This window comes from Neomonachus schauinslandi, chromosome 15, assembly GCF_002201575.2.
Source record: "Neomonachus schauinslandi chromosome 15, ASM220157v2, whole genome shotgun sequence".
Classification (NCBI taxonomy): Eukaryota; Metazoa; Chordata; class Mammalia; order Carnivora; family Phocidae; genus Neomonachus; species Neomonachus schauinslandi.
Genome location: NC_058417.1, coordinates 15,000,771 through 15,022,932, shown reverse-complemented (window position 1 = coordinate 15,022,932; position 22,162 = coordinate 15,000,771). Strand labels below are relative to the sequence as shown.

The following is a 22,162-nucleotide window of genomic DNA, read 5'->3' as shown; positions in this document are numbered from 1 at the left end:
GACCTCACTACCACCTTGTAAAGAAGAGACAGTGAGAATTCTTTCACTGAGGTACTGTTATATTGTCCGGTCAGCTTCTCAGCTTCCTGATCCCGTATCACATCCTTCGGAGCAAGTCTGCAAATCAATCATGGCATCATCTATAAAGAGGACTGAATGTTGGTACTTCAGTTTTTTCACTTAGGGAACTTGATGAAAACTGGTTTCTTCCCTAGCTCTGTGTAGTTCCCAAGGTAAATCACAATCTTGGTACACAGGTAGTCAAATCTACAGTTGGTTCAGGAACAAAAGATTACTCAACTGATATTCACCAGTAAGTTCCCATGATAGCTGAGAACAAAACTGGAACCCAGACAGCATTAATTTTTGCTAGTCGTTAAACAGGAGACATCAGGGATCTGTCTGACTCCTTTGCTGGTGTAACCCCAGGTGACCACTTTTCTAGTTTCTGTCCCTACTATCTAACAGTTGCCAGTGTTCCTTTGATCCTGACTTGCTGCAGGATTCCAGTGACCTCAGGACAGGAAACACAAATTCACATAAATAGAGCCAGGGAAAAGCACACAGAGAGATGGAATACAGAGGCCTTATCCTCAAACATTTTCAAACACACCAAGAACATACTTAGTAAATATTTCAAGATTTGGCTGAAGGAGAATAAAAGTTAAGAAAATGACAGCAATCGGGCGCCTGGGTGGCTCAGTTGGTTGGGCAGCTGCCTTCAGCTCAGGTCATGATCCTGGAGTCCCGGGATCGAGTCCCGCATCAGGCTCCCTGCTCAGCGAGGAGCCTGCTTCTCCCTCTGACCCACCCCCCCTCATGTTCTCTCTCTCATTCTCACTCTCTCAAATAAATAAATAAATCTTTAAAAAAAAGAAAATGACAGCAATCTAAAACAAGGGTCAGCAAACTATGGCCCATGAGCCAAATCCAGCTTGCTGTCTGTTTTTGTAAACAGTTCTACTAGAACACAACAAGCTCATTTGTTGTTTTGTCTAAGGCTGTTTTGCTGCAATGACAGTTGAGTGGTTGTGACAGAAACCGTATGGCCTGTAAAGTCCTTTACTGAAAAAGTTTGTGGATCCCTTATCTAAGGAACAGGTAATATACAGGGTGCATCTACAGTCTTTCAAATCAATGGAAACAAATGAGAACAATTCAGCTTCAATGATCCACTTGCCTCAGAGACAGACTGAAATGGTCATGGGCTGTATTGATAGAACGTGGCAGGTCTTTGAGATTTAACTGGTAGGCTTCCAGGTGAAGAGAAAAAGCATCCTAACAAATCCTGGAAAACAGGTCTCACCCTAGTTCTAGTCCAAATAAGAAAAGATCTTCTGTAGCTCAACAGCTGATAATGCCTAAAACTAAGTTCCCGATCCCCTTGGTGCAAGTTGCGGAGGTAACTACATATACTAGGCACCTTTCTAGCTAAACAAAAAGAATTTTCTAAAAACTAACACAATGAACTTGACCCAAGGCTCCCAAACTGTATGGTGTCAGAGGCATTGTAGCAAATTCAGAAGATGCCATAAAATACAATTTTGAGGGAAACAGCAATACTTGACATATATTATGCCATCTGAACTACTAGCTCAAGGCAATTGACAATTTCTCCATGAGACTGCATTACATTCCTTTCAAAGATGTCACCTCTTTGCAAAGCTGGGTTTTGGCAGTTGCTAAGATAAAAAACAAGTACCTCATGAAATTAATTAAATTTGAAATTAGTGTGTAACAAGAAATCAGGGTAGCAGTGTTCAATATAATCCCGAGGTTTGAGAAACTGTATGGTGTCTAACAGATGTACATGTCTTATTACTTAACAGTAATTACAGTTATTTAAAATTAAAATACTGTTTTCTTTCCATTATGTTTTTTTTCAAGTGGGTACTAAGTTATTAGGATATAAATATTTAATTTGTTTGAACCTATCTATCTAATCGATGCCAACTGTTAACTATTTCTTTTGACCTGGGACACGGTGAAATATTACTCAGACACTAAAGGTGTTATGAACCAAGAAAGTTTGGAACCTCTGGACTATACTCCTGTGTTGACAGCAGGTTCTCCAAAAGTAGAGATATCCAAACAAATGCTTAGAAATCATCTGTGAAGATACCAGAAGGCCTGCCTTTAATGTCTGAGAGGCTAGATCAGTTTACTTCTGAAGTCCTTTCCAAGTGAGATTCTATGAGCTGAAATAAAGGTAATGTCCAAGGACAGAAAGGAGAGGAAAGGCAGATACCTGTCTCAATGAACAATACAGAAATCCATTGCTACAATTCCAGAAAAAGACAAACTGACAGAGCAAGAACTTGCCACTCGTGTTCTTATACTTTCCAATCTCATTTTTTTTTCTAACAAAGGGAAAATTGGGGTCTTTACTCCAAATTCCTACGCATAGGTCAAAAGGCCTTACCAACTTAGGTTTTACAGATTTCCACATGAGGAGATACAGAGTTGTTGCAGCCACTAATGCAGATAATCAGGGACCTAAAGCACTTTACAACCTCACCCTTCTGTGCCGAGGAACAGGTTCAAGCCTAAGAACACATGAGAAACTCCTTGATGATTCTAAAGTCTTATCGTCTATCAAAGGCAAAATGCCAGGTTGAATCAAAGAACGTAAGTTATGCTATTAGTACATTTAAAAGTAATGTGATTGGGCGCCTGGGTGGCTCAGTTGGTTAAGCGACTGCCTTCAGCTCAGGTCATGATCCCAGGGTCCTGGAACGAGTCCCACATCAGGCTCCCCCTGCTCTGTGGGGAGCCTGCTTCTCCCTCTGCCTCTGCCTGCCACTCCCCTGCTTGTGCTCTTTCTCTGTCAAATAAATAAATAAAATCTTTAAAATAAATAAATAAATAAATAGAAGTAATGTGATTGTTCTGGACAGTCTACAGAGGCATTGAAAAAATTTAACACCTGCAATGCACAAGATTCATCCTATTCCAGCTGCAAGGTGCCATTAAACAAAAAATGAAAGGTGCCTCTGCACTCTTCTAGTGTTATTTCCAGTATCTCTTCTTCAAAACATTTGGCGTATCTTCATGTTTAAAATCTTGGGGGCTCTGGAATGGAACAGATGGTATCTGATTTAGTTATACTCCCCTGGATATGAATGACTGACCCACAGAACTATAGTGGGCAGAGGAATACCCCTACTCTGATTAGCTAGAATCAATCCCTACTTTCTACAGCCTGCATCCCTACTACAGAAATCTGGTGGGTAGGAAAAGAGGAAATATCTAATAATTATTTATTTTCTACTGGGGAACTGTTGTTATAGCAAATGTACCAATGCAGCAAAATTTCATCTTTAAGGTGAGGGCAGGTGGTTCTTGAAACCCGTTTTTCAGATTTAAGTACAGAAATCCTTTTCTTGGGCGCCTGGGTGGCTCAGTCGTTAAGCGTCTGCCTTCGGCTCAGGTCATGATCCCAGAGTCCCGGGATCGAGTCCCACGTCGGGTTCCCTGCTTGGCGGGGAGCCTGCTTCTCCCTCTCCCACTCCCCCTGCTTGTGTTCCTGCTCTCGCTATCTGTCAAATAAATAAATAAAATCTTAAAAAAAAAAAAAGAAAGAAAATCTTAGAGAGATCCGAATATGTAACACAGTTAAAAACAAAGTTGCTTTGGTTGAAGCAAGAGAGGGAACCCAGGGCCTTGCACCCTTGGCTTCCCCCTCTCCCTAGGGACACTGAGAAGCAGTCTGAAGACTGCTGGTCTAACACGGTATCTCTAGGGCCCTGCCCAATTGTAAAATGCAATGATTCTAATTTATCAATTTCAAGTTAAGTGTAAAATTCCACTAAAATGTACCTAACTAGTCTACAGATCTCGATTTACAGTGGGTCATATATAGCAATGAATGGTTTTGTTTAACGAGAATGCTAAGGTCAGAACACCAGACCCTCCTACTCTTATCTCCCAGCCTCACCTCAACAGGGACAAGGCATCAGCTCTTATAAAAACCCAGAGATGGGAAAGTAGAACTGTAAACAACTTAGCTACTGTACTGACAGCACAACTGTCCTTGCATACAGTACAACTGAGGACATGCTGTCAGTGAGACTACACAAAACCTATTCTGAGGAGGGCAACAGCACTGTTATAAAACAGGAAGAATCACAGATTGAATTGGGTATGGTAGAAAAAGTACCACAGTAGATTTGGGTTCATTCTATCTCTACCTCCAAATAGTCTGAACAATCCAACATGTCTAAACATCAGTTATTTTTATACAATAAATAAAAATATCTAAGGTCCTTTCCTTCTCTAAAATTCTATGATGCTAAACTGACACCATGTTTTTAAATACATTAGGTTATTATATTCTAACCTGAAAGAGGCCATCTTCAGCAATCAATCAATATATGTGGCTCAAAACCAGTATCTAGGGCCCCTGGGTGGCTCAGATGGTTAAGCATCTGCCTTCGGCTCAGGTCATGATCCCGGGGTCCTGGGATCGAGCTCCACATCGGGCTCCTGGCTCAGTGGGGAGCCTGCTTCTCCCTCTGCCTCTCCCCCTGCTCATGCTCTATCTCAAATGAATAAATAAAATCTTTAAAAAAAACCAAAAAACAAAAAAACCAGTGTCTAACCAAAAAACAAAACTTACTGAAACTATTTTCTACTTATTTATTTCACAAGATTTATGTTTCACAACAGGAAGAGTAGCTCAACCATTTTTAGCACTAAAGCCTCTAATCGAGGCAGGCATCATTAAAAAACAATTCTCTTTAAGAAAGAAAATGCAGGGCAGCTGGGTAGCTCAGTCGGTTAAGCATCTGCCTTCAGCTCAGGTCATGATCCCAGAGTCCTGGGATCGAGTCCTGCATCGGGCTCCCTGGTCCACGGGGAGCCTACTTTTCCCTCTGCCTCTGTCTCTCATGAATAAATAAAAAAAGAAAGAAAGGGAGAAAAGAAAGAAAACGCAGGGGCACCTGGCTGGCTCAGTTGGTAGAGCATATAACTCTTGGTCTTGGGATTGGGTTGAAGTCAAGCCCCGCACTGGATGGAGTCATCACTTAAAAATAAAATCTTTGGTGGGGCGTCTGGGTGGCTCAGTTGGTTAAGCGACTGCCTTCGGCTCAGGTCATGATCCTGGAGTCCCGGGATCGAGTCCCACGTCGGGCTCCCTGCTCAGCAGGGAGTCTGCCTCTCTCTCTGACCCTCCCCCCTCTCATGCTCTCTATCTCATTCTCTCTCTCAAATAAATAAATAAAATCTTTAAAAAAATAAAATAAAATAAAATAAAATAAAATAAAATCTTTGGGTGGCTCAGTTGGTTAAGCGACTGCCTTCGGCTCAGGTCATGATCCTGGAGTCCCGGGATCGAGTCCCACATCAGGCTCCCTGCTCAGCAGGGAGTCTGCTTCTCCCTCTGACCCTCCTCCCTCTCATGCTCTCTGTCTCTCATTGTCTCTCTCGCAAATAAATAAAATCTTAAAAAATAAAATAAAATAAAATAAAATAAAATAAAATAAAATCTTTGGGATGCCTGAGGTCATGATCTCGGAGTCCTGGGATCAAGCCCCAAGTTGGGCTCCCCGCTCAACAGGGAGTCTGCCTGTCTCTCTCCCTCTGCCCCTCCCTCTGCTCATGCTCTCTCTCAAATAAATAAAATCTTTAATAAAAAATATAATAAAATAAATCTTTAAAAAAAAAAAAGACAGGCACCTGGGTGTCTCAGTTGGTTGTGTCCAACTCTTGATCTCAGCTCAGGTCTTGATCTCAGGATCATGAGTTCAAGCCCCACATTAAGCCTACTTAGAAAAATAAATTTAAAAAAAAGGAGGGGTTTAAAAAAAAAAAGCGGGGGGCGCCTGGGTGGCTCAGATGGTTAAGCGTCTGCCTTCGGCTCAGGTCATGATCCCAGGGTCCTGGGATTGAGTCCCGCATCGGGCTCCCTGCTAGGCGGGGAGCCTGCTTCTCCCTCTGCCTCTGCCTCTCTCTCTCTGACTCTCATGAATAAATAAATAAAACATTAAAAAAAAAAAAAAAAAAAAGGAGGGGTGCCTGGGTGGCTCCATCAGTTAAGCATCCAACTCTCTCTCGCTCTCTGACAAATAAATAAAATCTTTAAAATAAAGAAGTAAATAAAAAGGAAATAAGGAAGGGAGGGAGGGAATGCAAATGGAAACAAAATTAATGTGATAACTATTCTTTCCTGGCTGTTAACTGGCTTGTTTCATGACTGCTATTTTTCATACTCCAGCCCAGTGCTAACAAGGTCTGCAATAAATGTCGAGTCACATCTGCCATGTGCAGAGCACCATGTTGGATGTTGACATCATCTGCTTAAATGAAAACATGAGGCGAGAAACTTCTGTTTTCCTTATCCTCCAAACTCAAAGTGGGGAAAAAATGGTGTGACCTGTACATTTCATTTCTCCTCAAAGCAGAGACATGATACTTTTAAGTCACAACATGATCTCAAAAAATAAGCACTTTATAAATACATTTTTCAGGGCGCCTGGGTGGCTCAGGCGGTGAAGCATCTGCCTTTGGCTCCTGTCATGATCCCAGGGTTCTGGGATCGAGCCCCGCATCGGGCTCCCTACTCAGTGGGGAGCATGCTTCTCCCTCTCACTCTGCCTGCCGCTCCCCCTGTTGTGCTCTGTCAGACAAATAAAATCTTAAAAATAAATAAATAAAAATAAAAATACATTTTTCAGTCAAACCTCTAAGACTCAGCTAGCCCTCTATGCATCCACTATCCAGAATTTAAAAGAAAAATTTCAAATCCAGTAATATCAGAAACGGGTTCAAATAAATCCTAGTTTATTCTGTAGGCTAACACTTCTACTCAGGCAGAAGGCAGCTCTTACTCCCAGTATATGAACAAGACCCAAAGGAAACAGCATTTAGAGATTTCAGTTTATAAAAATGCACTTTTGCCCCTTCTCTGCTAGTCTGTACTCACATAACTTCAGCCTGTACTTATGAAAGTTAGCTACTTACTTACATTCAAGTTCTATCAGTAGGTTCTGAAAGATGAGATAGCATGCCACTTTTGTACAAGCTTTTACACTGAACCACTAGGTCTGTATAACTCAGAAAGGGAGGGAGGGAGAAGGTAAGAGACAAAGCTGTGAATACCAAAGAGAGGAATAAAGGAATAGATACAATGCAATGGCTGGCCAGAGGAGATGGGCTACCAGGGATAACTATATACCAGTAAAAGGCAGGAATTTACTCCTCAGGAAGAACTGGCTTCCTGCCTGTAAAATGCACCAAACGAGGGGCACCTGGGTGGCTCAGTTTGTTGGGCAGCTGCCTTTGGCTCGGGTCATGATCCCGGAGTTCCGGGATCGAGTCCCGCATCAGGCTCCCTGCTCGGTGGGGAGTCTGCTTCTCCCTCTGACCCTACCCCCTCTTGTGCTCTCTATTTCACTCTCTCTCTCAAATAAAAAAAAATTTTTTAAATTAAAAATAAATAAATAAAATGCACCACACAAAAACCAAGGAAACCTGCTGTTCTTTGGGTGTGTATAGTTTTGGGTATGGATCTCTTCTAACCCGTACTATGCTTTACTTTTCCTCCTGAATTCTTACTTTATGAACACAAGCAGTCAATTGTAAGAAACCCCACGCCCCCTAAAGTAAAAACATTTTGTTTTTATGGGAAAATTCCATTTAAGTGCTTTGACAGAGCCCACCTTATTTTAGACAATGATAAGCAGAAAGAAAGAATCAGAATAGAATGTAGATGAGAAAAAAATATTTTAGGTTAATTCCTGTGAATTCAGGTGGTGTTATTAAAGAAGTCAAAGTATGTTTAGTAGATCAATCAGAACATTCAGTTATACAATTTTAAGCTTACTCATTCCAAAATAGGTTTTCTACAAAAAAGAGAAAACCTAACATTAAATGCCAACATCAGTACTTAATGGTTCGACATCTACAACATCACAATGCTGGTGTTTGTATTCAGCATTCCTACAAAGCTCTAAGAGGTCTGAAAGGGAGACCCTGTAGCAGATCTCTTCTTTCTACATTTTGCACATTATGTACCTCCAAAGCCAAGGCTGTCTTGTCGTAGGCATTAGGGACTCGCTTCTGGATTACCCTGGCATAAATGGGCCCATTCTGGAGGTTAGGGAGCGGAGTGTTGACGCTGGGTTGGGCATAGGGCCCAGGCTCCGGCCCACCCAGTGGCTGTGGGTGGGAACCCTCCTGGTTACCTCCAATCAGAGCCGATACTGAGGCGGAGGCAGGTCTATACTTCTCGACGTAAGGGACTGGAATCATCCCCCTCTTGCCTTCGCTGTCCTCTGCATTCCACCACTGCTCTTCAGGCTTATCCCGGATTCTCAGGATGTCTCCTTTCTTAAAGGGAAGATCTTCTTCATCATTCCCATTAAAGTCAAAGAGGGCTCGCACATATTCTGCCTCCTCCTGCCTGAGAATCACTCCACTACCCTGCCTGGATCTGGAAACTGGTTCTATCAATGTTGTAGTGTCCAAATAATGTATTTTGTAGAATTCCAGTAAAGCAGGCAATGAATCAAACTCTTGATCTCCTATTCGGAGTCTGGAGGGGCTCACCCCTGGAAAAAAACAGAGCAGGCCATTATTTAAAAATGTATTACAAAGAAGATGAAATGCAGATTTTAAGCATTTCCCAAACACATTTAGTCAATAATCAGAAGAAAATTCTAGAAAAGATAACCCCTCTTCTTACGGTACACTGAAATCATACTCTGTAGTTAAAACATACCCTAGAAAGACGCCCATCACACCTGCAGCAGAGATGGAACAAGAGACCAGGTCAATCAGGGCATGCTTTCATACTTGGATTAAAGACAAAGCAACATGGAGACTTTTTGTTCATTCTCCCAAAATGTTCTGTGCTATTGCATTTACAGAGTAGCATTAAGGTTCAAGGTTTTGTTGCAATCTTCTTTTCAACCTCAGGAAATGTAGCAAGCTCTCCTTTTTCATAGGTCCCAGCAGCTTTTCCAAGAGGTGGGAAGAACTTGCTATCTATCTACACCAGGCTCATACATTCCTTCTCTTCACATCTAGAATGTACAATTCCTAAGAAGAAAAAGGTTTTGTTTCTTTTAAGTGAGCTCTGTGCCCAATGTGGGGCTTGAATTCACAACCCTGAAACCAAGAGTCCCATGCTCTGCCAACGAAGCCAGCCAGGTACCCCAAGACTATCTTTTTAAATCTGTGATTGCTGTTCTCAATTTCATTTCTGACAGCCACCAAAACGGACAAAAAACCTTAATTAGGCAAAAAACCAAGGAGACTAAAAAGACAAACCAAGAAGCTATGCTTAACAATCAATTCCTAAGGTCTTCACTGAAATAAAACATGTAAACCATATTGTTCCTTCAGGTCATGAAAAAAGGTAAATAAGGATGCTTGAAAAAATGAAGTGTTAAAATTCTCAACCTCTGGGGGCACCTGCCTGGCTCAGTCGGCAGAGCACGCAACTCTTGATCTTGGGGTTGTGAGTTCCAGCCCCGCGTTGGGCATAGAAATTACTTAAAACCTTAAAAAAATGAATAAAAAGAAAAATAAAATTCTCAACCTCTGATGACACACTAGGGTCCAAGAGAAAAGACATTAGGAATTTTTAAAATTCACATGATGCAAAGATGTGTATGGCCCTAGACACACAGGGCATACTTCAGAATGTATTCCCTCTCTATCCCAAGATTCTAGAACTGAAGAATAATAAATTAACATATATCAGTTCAAATGAAAAACAGTTTCTAGTGAGGAATACACCCTTTAAACTCTGCTAAGCACCAAAATATCAAATCATCTTTATTGGATTTTTTTACCTTTTGCTTTCCTGATAAAGTAATAAAGAACTCTATAGAAAACTGGTTTTTGCAGAGCTTGTTTTTTTGATCAGTCTTCTTTTTTTTTTTTTAGAGAAAGAGCACAAGAGAGGGGAGCGGGAGGGGGAGAAGCAGACTCCCCGCTGAGCAGGTAGCCCGATGCGGGACTCGATCCCGGGACTCCAGGATCATGACCTGAGCCGAAGGCAGTCGCTCAACCAACTGAGCCACCCAGGCGCCCTTGATCAGTCTTAACCCACAACTCAGCATTAAGTTATAACCTCCCAAAATTTAATATATATATGTGTATGTGTGTATACGAGTATGTCATAAATATATACAAGCGTTTTATAGTTTGGTTACTATAAAGTTCTATATCTTGCCTTTTTTTATGAAATAAAAAGATTTTATTTTATTTATTTATTTTTTTATTTGCAAGAGAGAGAATGAGAGAGAGCACGAGAGGGAGGAGGGTCAGAGGGAGAAGCAGACTCCCTGCTGAGCAGGGAGCCAGACGCGGGACTTGATCCCGGGACTCCAGGATCATGACCTGAGCCGAAGGCAGTCGCTTAACCAACTGAGCCACCCAGGCGCCCAGAAGATTTTATTTTATATAATAAAAAATTTCTCATCTCTTCAAGAACACGACTTTTAGTACCTATAAAGTATTCCTAACTTTTCACTAGTGAAAATGTTATTATGAGCATTTTTGTTCTTATCTATTAATGAGCTTTTTATTATTTCATTAGGATAAATTCCTTGAAATCTAACTGCTGGATCAAACGGTAAGAACATTAAGGTTTACGTTGCCAAATTGCCCTCCAAAAAGTCTGTACAATTTTACACTCCTACCACTGGTTTATGAGTTCCCACTTGCCCCATATCCTTGCCAAACAGCATTTAAAAGAATCACGGCAAAGGACACCTGGGTGGCTCAGTTGGTTAAATGTCTGCCTTCAGCTCAGGTCATGATTCCAGGATCCTGGGATCAAGTCCCACATCAGGCTCCCTGCTCAGTGGGGAGCCTGCTTCTCCCTCTGCCTGCTGCTCCCCCTGCTTGTGCTCGCTCTGACAAATAAAATCTTAAGGAAAAAAAAATTGACAATTTGGGGCACCTGGGTGGCTCACTCAGTTCATGATCCCAGGGTCTTGGGATCCAGCCCTGCACTAGGCTCCCTGCTCAGCAGGGAGTCTGCTTCTCCCTTTCCCTCTCCCCCTGCTCGTGCTCTCTAATACATACATAAAATCTAAATAAATATCATTGACTATTTATTTTTAAGATTTTATATATGTATTTGAGAGAGAGAGAGACAGATAGCAACAGAGAGCACGAGCAGGGAGGAGAGGGAGAAGCAGGCTCCCCACTGAGCAGGGAGCCTGTTGAGGGACTTGATCCCAGGACACTGGGATCATGACCCGAGCCGAAGGCAGCCGCTTAACCAACTGAGCCACCCAGGCGCCCCTCACTGACAATTTAATGAGAAATGATACCTCTCTTTAAATATCATCTTTGTTTTCCAAGTTTACTATTTGTGCTTCTTTTGGGAAGGTTACGTGTTCAAGTCCTCTGTTAAGGGAAAATGGTCAATTTATGCTCTTCACTCCAGCAACAATGGTTCACCATCTAAAAGCCACAGTGACAGGGGCACCTGGTGGCTCAGTCGTCAAGCGTCTGCTCAGGTCATGATCCCGGGGTCCTGGGATCGAGCCCCATGTCAGGCTCCCTGCTCCGCGGGAAGCCTGCTTCTCCCTCTCCCACTCCCCCTGCTTGTGTTCCCTCTCTTGCTGTGTCTTTCTCTGTCAAATAAATAAATAAATAAATCTTAAAATAAAATAAAAGCCATAGTGATTAATGTGGTGAAATAGGATTATTGTGGTAGCACAGATGTCTAAATTAATTTGCACTCTAAAAGAAATGAGACCCAATTATTTTGTTCAGTGTTAGAAATCACTTCTTCCAGGACACCTGGGTGGCTCAGTCATTAAGCGTCTGCCTTCAGCTCAGGTCATGGTCCCAGGGTCCTGGGATCAAGCCCCACATTGGGCTCCCTTCTCAGCGGGGAGCCTGCTTCTCCCTCTCCCTTCCACTCTCCCTAACTGTTCTCTCTCTCTCTCTGACAAATGAATGGATAAAATCTTAAAAAAAAAAATCACTTCTTCCAGAATGACCAGAAAATGTACATTTAAAATTCATCGGTGGGGAGAAGTGAAAAGATAAACTTTGGAAGTTAACCAGAAGTCCTCAAAACAGAATGAGTACTGATGAGTGCCTTCTCTTTTCACACAAATGAATGCATGACGAGACACCAAGACACAATGTAAAGGACAGTTGCACATTTTTTATATTGCAAAAGTCCATCTGTGGAATTCACGGCTGTAAGCTAAAACAAGTTAATAGCCCACACTCAGTAATGCAGGCTGGCTCTCCAACTCAAAATGCTGAAACAGATGCCCAGACCCAGGACTACGTATCTACAGCAAACACTCATCAGGTACCTGCAGGACACAACCCCAGTAGTTCCAAGTGCTGAACTGGAGAGAGAATTTTGGTTATGAATATACCAGAGCATGGTGGTTCTATATTCTGGAGTTTCTCTTCACGCAAACGGATCACTGAAGGGGGACTGTTCTCATTCAAGTCTGGTAGGCATTGAGATACACGGTCATTCTGCCTATTACCACTAGGTTAATTCAGTGATCCTTTAGGCCTGCTGAACTATGCTAAGGACTGGGTCAATGTGAGCTCCAACGAGACCTACTTAGCACTGCCTGGTCACGAAAGCCTCCAGGGCAGAGTGGTAGGGAGGACCCTCACACCAGCGGAGTACAAAATGGCTTATAAAATGGTCCTAATGACATCTAGGGAGGAAAGCTCCCTTGCTAGAATTTACCCACTACATGCCAAGGTGCAATAGCCAAAATGGTTTTCACTAGTTGCCTTTTGGGGACAGTGGTTGGCAGACGGTACTCAGTAAATGTTAGATATTATTCTTAATGAACAAAATTCTGAAGTGAGGGAAAGAAGTTAAATGAAAGAAGTTAAATGAAAGTCTGTTCCCAGTTTTAAGAAGCTCACAGCAGAGCTGGGGATATAAAGGCATACACGGTGTGGTACGGTGTGGTTGGTGAGCAAGGAACAAAGCAGCAGGTCTTAGGAAGACATTATTTCCCCGCTGGCTTTCACTTTCAACTGGAGATGTATTCTCACAAAAAAAAGTAGCAACAACAAATTGTATTCTTAGATACAACAAAATCACCATGAAGGAACAGCACTGACCATCCCTGAACATTTCCAAGGCACTCTTTTTACTCTAAAAAGGAAGGTAACCACTCCCTGTCATCCATTGTTATGGTTCCTCCATTACTGTACTAGCTCAAATAAAATGTATTTTGTGTTTGTTTTTGGAGGGAGGAGGGGAGGAGACAGAGTTTAGAAGAACAAATAAGATCACAAGGCAAAGATGCTTAGAAAGATCACCATGAAAATTATGAAAAGAAAAAATGGCAGCTCCTCTGCCATAAACATAAAGGTAGGAAGTTGGTTCAATTCATTTCTTGCTCAAATGCTGCATGGTGTAAACTGGACCCACAAAGATTTCTCTTTTTTTGGCTTGGCTTGGCTTGGCAATCCCAGCAGTCGCAGAAATACAAGCAAAACACCAAGGAAAATCTTTGATATTCTTAAAAATATATATATATATATTTTTTTAAAGTAATCTCTCCACCCAACAGGGACTCGAACTCACAACCCCAAGATCAAGAGTTGTATGCTCTACCCACTGAGTCAGCCAAGCACCCCTTTGATATTCTTTACCTATAAATTTTTTTCTATTCTATCAACACTATAATAATTCCACCAGAGAAGTGCCTGTTTTTGTGTACTGCTAAAGCAGTCAAATATATGGACCATCAAGCTTCACTGATCCAAACGCCAGAAGGGAAAGGAGGAGAAAAGAACATAAGTCTCAGATAAGCCCAAACCTCATCAGAGCCATGTGTTCCGGCTCCTTTTCCCTACCTCATCTCCTTCCAACCACAAAGAGCCAAGAGCAGGAAATAGAAGGGCGGGAAAGGAAGGAGATATAGTCAGTCAGTCTAGAGGAAAGAACCAATGACTAGGTTCTCATTGCTGGGACTTGGAAAACCTCACTGACTTGTTCTCCATAAACCTGTGCTGGTATTCTGAACATGCAGTTATGGACAAACACATTCAGAAATCAAAATCAATGCAAGCAGTTACACAATTTTTTGGTTTCTGTATATGCTCAACTCATTACTTCTAAGCATTTTAGCCCTCGGGTTACACCAATTTTTACACCACCATTCCCTGAAGGTTTTATGAAGAACACCTAAGAGGGGCGCCTGGGTGGCTCAGTTGTTGGGCGTCTGCCTTCGGCTCGGGTCATGATCCCGGGGTTCTGGGATCGAGCCCCGCATCAGCCTCCCTGCTCCGCGGGAAGCCCACTTCTCCCTCTCCCACTCCCCCTGCTTGCGTTCCCTCTCTCGCTGTGTCTCTGTCAAATAAATAAATAAAATCCTAAAAAAAAAAAAAAAAAAGAACACCTAAGAGGTCGGTGGGCTGAAACAGGCCAGGTCACTTCTGGCACGGGTACCACTATAGCAGCTCCATCATCAGCCTCTCCTTGATCTCAAAGCACTTCCGTTTTCCCTTCCTCTTTCCTTAATTCCCACTCCTTTCCTCCTCTTCTGCCTATGGTATTTATAGAAACTGCTTAAACACACCCCACCACCTGTCCCATACAAAGGGCTAAAAAGGCTGCTGACTTCCATCTGAGAAGGTCTCCTAAAGAAGTATCAGATATCTGGCCTCCTAAGCAAATAGAACTTTCTAAAAATGGTGGGTATCAGCATGGTACTATGCAGATTCAGACTGACTGGGTTTAATGAATTCTGGTTCTGCCATTTACTAGCTATACGAATTGTTATTTAACTTCTCATGGAACCAAACACCTACGTAATAAAGTTCCTAAAAGCAGCTGGTACATTACAGGTGCTTAATAAAAAGCAAATTCAGCTTAATACCCTGCCCAAACATCTCAATTCCTTTAGAAATTTTCGATTAATCCCCAAATCCAAAGCCCACTGTACTCGTTCCCAGAGAAGATTCTACAGAATTTCAAGACACTTCTCAAAATGTCTTGTGGTTAAACACCTACCTCTCTTGGGAGGGTCACAATTTCACATGAGCACAGTAAAAGGCTGAGAAGTCCAGCAATAAATAAACCTACTTCCTTTTACCATGGCATCCTTTTTTTGGTTGTAAACCTATAAGTAACTCACTGAAGAACTTCTCCAGAACCACTGGATGGAAGGATACTCTGTAACTGTTTAGTAAAACATGAAGACCAGGTTTGAAAACTGCAAAGATGAGGTAAACAAATGAAACACACATGGGGGAGGTACAAAAAGGCAGCATTAGGTAATAAACAGTCCCACAAGATCTCTACAGAGTGGCTTGGTCCAGCACCACCTTGAAGAGGCAACGCAAACAATAGGCACCCTAACTTTTGCCCCTCCTTGCCCCCAAATGAGGCAAGCTTTAGAACAATGGGTAGAAGGCTCTGGGTTAAGCAGGTAACAACAGGTACCATCATATTTCCATGTCTTGGATCCAAGGTCCTTTCGCACTTCTTTTTTTTTTTTTAAGATTTTTATTTATTTATTTGAGAGAGAGAGAGCACATGAGAGGGGGGAGGGTCGGGAGGGTCAGAGGGAGAAGCAGACTCCCTGCCGAGCAGGGAACCCGATGCGGGACTCGATCCAGGGACTCCAGGATCATGACCTGAGCCGAAGGCAGTTGCTTAACCAACTGAGCCACCCAGGCGCCCCCTTTCGCACTTCTTGATGCACTCCATCACCCTCCATTCCAGCACTCACTCCCTTACACACGCTATCTTACCGGTGCTCACCAACCCACATCATGCCTGCCTGTGAGCCTCTCAATGCTGAGAAGTTTTCCATTTTGCTTCAACTCCTGCTCTCCCAACCTCATAGTTATGTTCATAAGACTAATATAGCCAATGCTTATTAAGTACTTACTATATGCTAGCCCCATTCCTAAGCATTTAATACACTAAAACTCATTTAATCTTCACAACAACCCTATGAGCTCAGTATTACTATTTTCTCTTTTATAGATGGGGAAACTGAGGCAGAGGCAAGTTAAAGAACATGCCCGGGCGCCTGGGTGGCTCAGTTGGTTAAGCGACTGCCTTCGGCTCAGGTCATGATCCTGGAGTCCCGGGATCGAGTCCCACATCGGGCTCCCTGCTCGGCGGGGAGTCTGCTTCTCCCTCTGACCCTCCTCCCTCTCATGCTCTGTCTCTCATTCTCTCTCTCACAAATAAATAAAACCTTTAAAAAAAATAAAATAAAATAAAAAAGAACATGCCCAAAGCTATATAAGTAGTAAGTGGCCAGGAAGAATGATTCAAATACAAGCTCCAGAGCTCAGACTTATAACTACTCTCCCAGGTCACACTTGTTCAGTTTTGTCAATTGTCTACTGGCCAAGGTCTAGTAACACCTCATTGTTTGAAGAAACATGTGAATCAGTGATTGCAAAGCCTTCCCAAGAGGTCTACCTTGAAGTCCAACCTGACAGGGTATGGCCAGTAGACTTGACCAAGCCCTGCCTTACGGCCCTGAGGCACAACCAGGGTGCTCCCAGACTATGACAGCCTGTGGAAGCTGAACATCAATGTTAAAAATAGATTCACCGGGGTGCCTGGGTGGCTCAGTTGGTTAAGCGACTGCCTTCGGCTCAGGTCATGATCCTGGAGTCCCGGGATCGAGTCCCGCATCGGGCTCCCTGCTCGGCAGGGAGTCTGCTTCTCCCTCTGACCCTCCTCCCTCTCATGCTCTCTGTCTCCCATTCTCTCTCTCTCTCAAATAAATAAAATCTTTAAAAAAAAAAAAAAAGATTCACCAGAGGGGCGCCTGGGTGGCTCAGTCTTTAAGCGTCTGCCTTCGGCTCAGGTCACAATCCCAGGGTCCTGGGATCGAGCCCCACATCGGGCTCCCTGCTCCGCGGGAAGCCTGCCTCTCCCTCTCCTACTCCCCCTGCTTGTGTTCCCTCTCCCGCTATGTCTCTCTGTCAAATAAATAAAATCTTTAAAAAAAAAAAAAAAAATAGATTCGCTACAAAACGTTAAAAATACCTGATCCATCCTACCCCTATTCCTCTAAAAACTATATCTAAGCCATTCCATACAAATTCTACCCACCTATTATGTCCACAAAATACGCTATATAGTCCTAAGCAAAAAGTTCATTTTTCATGTTCAATTTGCCAAATAATTTTAAAAGCCTCATCACTGACTTTTATTTTTTTTTATTTTTTTTTTTTTTTATATTTATTTTATTTATTGATATGAGAGAGAGTACATGAGAGGGGGGAGGGTCAGAGGGAGAAGCAGACTCCCTGCTCAGCAGGGAGCCCGATGCAGGACTCGATCCCAGGACTCCAGGATCATGACCTGAGCCGAAGGCAGTCGCTTAACAACTGAGCCACCCAGGCGCCCTATCACTGACTTTTAAATAACAGACATGTATTGTCCAAATACTAAAGCTAGTTTCTTCTTTTCATCCTTTCCTTTTGATCTTTAAACAGAACCTAGGACCCCATGGCAGAGACAAAAGTGTTGAATCTTCTATGTGCACTGTTCAGATCTCAAAAGGAAAGAGAAAGAAGTACAGCGTAAGAGTGTCAGCCCTCTGGTCAGAATTCCGAGGTTCAAAATCTGGCTCAGTCATTTACCAGCTGTGTGACCTTGGGCAAGTTACTGAATCTCTGACTCTCAGTTTCCTCACCTATAAAAAGAAAATATTTTAATAAATAGAGATCATAGTACTTCTCACCAGATTGTTATAGGCAGAAAATCAGATAAGGCACCGAAAGTACTCAGCAAAGTACTTGGCATAGAATAACCAGTCAATAAATGTTAGCTATTAATATTCTACATGCTTTTCTAAAATTCAAGAAATTTCTCTGTGTAGTTTCAAAAGAAAAAGAGCTTGATGGGGGAGGGGGAGAACAAAGATTAAGTAATCTTTATTATAAAGACAGCAACTCAATCAATTGCTCTAGGTGGAAAATTGGGCACATTACCAGAAACAAGAATTACCACAATGCCCGTGAACTTTCCACACCCCATCCACAAACTTTGGCAATCTTCACCTTCTCTTTTGGGCCAAGGATCTGAACTCATATCTGTTAAGAAAAGGTGGAGCTCAACATCAAGGTAAGTGCAGAGATACAAAGTCATAACACCAAGGTGTGGAGAAAGCTCAAGCTAGCAAACCTGACTGCTGCCATCTCCAAATTTTGCAAAATGCATACACAAAAGGCTGAAAATTGGAGGGGGGGAGGTCAAAAATTGAGTTTCAGTGACTGTTTGCCATCATATTACTGCATTATAATGCAAAACCCTAGATACCAAGAAGGTGGTAAAAAGCAGAATATATCTGGTTTAGGGCAAAGTTATGTTACATCGATATTCTTCTCATGTTACGGTATTAAACCAACCAGACTGAGAAGACCTAGGATAATTTGTGGACTTAAAGATCCCATACTCTTTTTTTTTATAATTGGCATGTGTTAGCAACAAAGAGACTATCCCATCTCCCCACTTCTGGCCAGAGTGAATAAATCTAAATTAGGACTATCCCAAAAGGGTAAGAGACTGGCCTGGAGCTAGCCTCAGCTGGTCAGAAGAAAACTGCTTCAACTTGTGAACAATAAGAAAGACTAAGACTCTTGGTGCTGTTACACAGATGATGGTAAGATGATAACCACCTCAGAATTACTCTGTACTTCACAAATCTCAGGTACTAAGTACATAAATCTCCGTAACATTCTCCAAACAACTCTGAAGGCATAAGTAAGACAGTCACATCTCAGTGATCCTTGGTAAGAAAGACCCAGGTCACAGCCCTACCTTACTGACCAAGAAGAGGCCCTGACATACAGCACTGACAATGCTTAAGTCCAATGAAATTGGAAGTTCCATTCACTTTCAAAGAAAGGGACTTTTTCCATTGGCTTATTTCCGGGGGCGGGGCGGGGGGGGGGGAATCTGTCCTCCACAAAATACCTTGAAAACTAGAACCCCCTAATTGTAGAAAACAGTCTCTGGACGTTAAGATCTCTTGGGCACCGTCAGCTGGACATCAACTTGTTCCGGGCTGATCACAGAGGGCTTACTTCTATCACCAAGGCACTTAACTCACCACCTTCGTCCTCTGCGGGGGAAGAGGACAGTAAAAGTATTTTGGAAAAATGCCCAAGAAAGGAAAAAGCTGACCGGTTTCCTGAGGGTGTCTCCATCCCTCCGGGCTAGTATGTGGTGACTTCCTACCAAAGGCCAGCAGGGGAGAATAGCTCTCCAAACCAAACCCGGCTCTCTAACACTAGAGGAAATGTTTCTCCTAAAAAGCCACTTGTAGGATTATCGAATCCATTCTGGGAACCGCTGCCAAGTGATGCCCCCGCAGTGCCAATATCCCCCTCAGCTCTTTGTCCCCACGTTGCCCGGCCCTGCCCTTGTGCCTGGTCCGGGCGCTAGCCCCACCCTGGGGCCGAAGCAGTTCCCCTTCCCCTGGGCTGTCCTCCCAAGTCACACCCAGAGGCCTGGGTCAGCGGCTCCTCCTCCCCCCCACACACACCCGCTCGTGGTGGGAACGAGCCCAGGCACCACGCTACCCCCTGCCGTGGCCACTCCAGCCCTCTGCCCACGTCCCTCGTGGAGGTCAGCTCTCGAAGAGCAGCCGGCCAGGCTGGGGAGTTCCGCGGCCCTCACCCCGCCCGGGGCCTCCCGTCCCGTCCGTCCTCACCGGGCGGAGGCTGGGCGGGCGACGGTGGCACAGACGGGCGCGGGCCGCTGCTGTTGATGATGTAGTGGGAGACGCGCGAGTTCTCGGAGACGCTGAGCACATAGTCCCCGGGGCTGGTGCTCGAGTCCCGCACCAGAAACACCCCGTGCCGCTGGCCCTGCAACAGCGCCACCGCCTCCTGCCGGCTCAACCGCCCCCAGTACCAGCTACTCCGCTCCTCCGAGTCGAAGTTGCCCGCCATGGCCGCCTCCGCGCCTACACGCTGGGCCGCCGCCGCCGCGCGCGCCCCTCCTGCCCCGGCGCCCGCCGCCCAGCGGACCGGCTCCGGTCTCAGCCTCACAGCAGTGCCCGAAATGGCGGCGGCGGCGGCCGCGGGCCTTCCCCACCGGAAATGACGCGCACCTTGCCCCCGCGAGGATGCCGGGAAGGGGACCGCAACCCGCCATTGGGAGAAGGGCAAAGGACGGCTCGAGCGCGCACTGCGCACGCGTTCTCACGTGCGTCGCTGCCTGGCAGGGATCGGAACTGCAGGGCATGGAGAGGCGAAGTCTGGGGCACCGGGTAGGGGCGCAGCCAGCAGATGGCCGGCCCGGGTTTGTATCTGCGCTTTTGGCCAGACGCCCCTTTGCTGCACCGGGCTTCAAATTCCTGGAAGGCCCAGGATTTCTAGGCAGCGACTCCGAGACACAACTGGAGTACAAAAGATGGATGTGGCCCCAGGGCCTGAGCTCCTGGAGACGTCAGTCTTTTTCTGGTGGTTCCTCCAGCTTCTCTGTAGACTGGCTAGTTTTTTGTTTGCATTGATTCATTCAGCAAATAGTTATTGACACCACATTTGCCCTGTGGGTGCAAAGGTGATCAAGGCTGGGCCCTGACCTCACAGAATTCACAGACGAGTGGGAGGAACCAGGAAACAATGACAAGGGAATGCCAAGCGCTACGATAGGGACCCAACCCAACAAGGGGCTCTAGGAACACAGAGCAGGGCCCCCAATCCAGTCTGTAAAGGGGTTCAGTATGAAGTGGCCTACCAGAGGAGGTGGCTTGAGCTGAATGTTGAATGGCAAGTGGGGGAAGAGCGTTCAAGACGGAGCCGAATGTGCTAAGCCAGGTAGAAGTATGGAGCTCTCTCCACTGAGTCTCTCAGGCCATTTGTCCAGATTCTTCTAAACCCTAGCTGTGGCCACGGGTATCCTCTACTCTCCCTCCTATCGTGATCTCTATCTCTGTATTGAGTATCTATAGCTGTCTTCCTGTGAACAGCTTGCTCACTGGTGCTCTGTAGTGCATTGCACACATCTGCCCACGTGTGCTTTCTAAATTACAACTCTAGGTCTGTTGCTACCCTGTGCACAACTTTTAACAGTCTCCAGATGCTAAAATTCCCAGTTTAGCTCACAGCATAAAATGGGACCACAGTCTCCTCTTAGCGGCTTCTACATGAACCCTGTGTTTCTTCTTTCTGGCATACGCTTCTGGAATAGCTTTCCGGATCTCAAATTCAAATGTCTCCCCTTTTTTGACCAACCATCACTCCCTCTCTGCATCCACAGCACTGTGTCCATATTATTTCCATTACAGTTCCTGCCTATTGTGCTGTAATCTTTCATTTACAGGTCTGTGTCCCACGCTAGAGCTCCTCAAAGGCCAAGCATCTCGTGTAGGAGGCACTACATAAATGTTTTATGAGAACGGCTAACATTTATTCAGGGACTACTACCTGCCAGGCATAGCGCTAACTGCCTTTATATGGATCATCTCATTTAATCCTCTTAACAACCTCATAGGTGGTATTTTACAAACATCCCCATTTTACAGGTGAAGCTCCAAGAGGTTAAGTTATTTGTCCAGAGACACACAGCTGCTGAGTGGGGAGCTGGCATTCAAATCCTGGAAGGAGCAGAGAGCTATGGTCACTGTGCTATGTCCTCAGACTTCTGGAATAGGCATGGAGGGGGACAGAAGGTTGGGGCAGGATGGCAGAAATAGACATTAAGAAAAAAAATATATCAGTCAGTCCTGGGTTTTGATCTTACATGAATAACACACCTCTTCCGGATCTACTTCACACACCCCTGGGCCTGCTCTGGGAAGGGAAGGGGAGCAAAGGTACCTTGCCTGCTGTGACTCACTGTGACTCTGGCGTGGTCACAGCGTGTTACCACAGGCCAGCAGCAGAAGCCATCCCCGTGTGAATTCTGGCCCTCTGGGAAACAGAAGTGCCTGCCCTTCCCTCATCCAGGATGGCAGAGCTTTGAGGCAGGGCCTCACCCAGAGACTGCTTGTGAATTCTGATGACAGAAAACATACTTTAAAAGAAGAAAAGGGAAAGAAAAAGAGGAAGAAAGGAAGGAAGGAAAGAAGGGAGGGAGGGAGGAAGGAAACAGATCACAACTAAGCTGGATAATAAGCAAGGAGATTGGCAAGGAGGGGACACCTAGACCCAAGGGACGTTTAAAAAAAAAAAAAAAACAAGATTTTATTTATTTATTTGACAGAGAGCCAGA

General features: G+C 44.3%; 1 protein-coding gene across 4 annotated transcripts in view; it reads right to left on the bottom strand.

Annotated features, from left to right (window-relative positions):
• CRK (CRK proto-oncogene, adaptor protein) overlaps positions 1 to 20,034 on the bottom strand; it is a 29,994-nt gene extending 9,960 nt beyond the window's left edge. For 2 of the 4 annotated variants that reach the window (XM_021704140.1, XR_002481135.1), the window contains exons 1-2: positions 19,656 to 20,034; positions 8,017 to 8,552 (exon numbers count right to left, since the gene is read on the bottom strand). In XM_021704140.1, coding sequence (XP_021559815.1) covers positions 8,017 to 8,552; positions 19,656 to 19,896 — 777 coding nt within the window. In that variant the 5' untranslated portion in view covers positions 19,897 to 20,034. The remainder of the gene's footprint in view (positions 1 to 8,016; positions 8,553 to 19,655) is intronic. The other 2 variants (XM_044921618.1, XM_021704141.1) reach the window with 2 other exon arrangements.
• Positions 20,035 to 22,162: the final 2,128 nt, after the last annotated feature.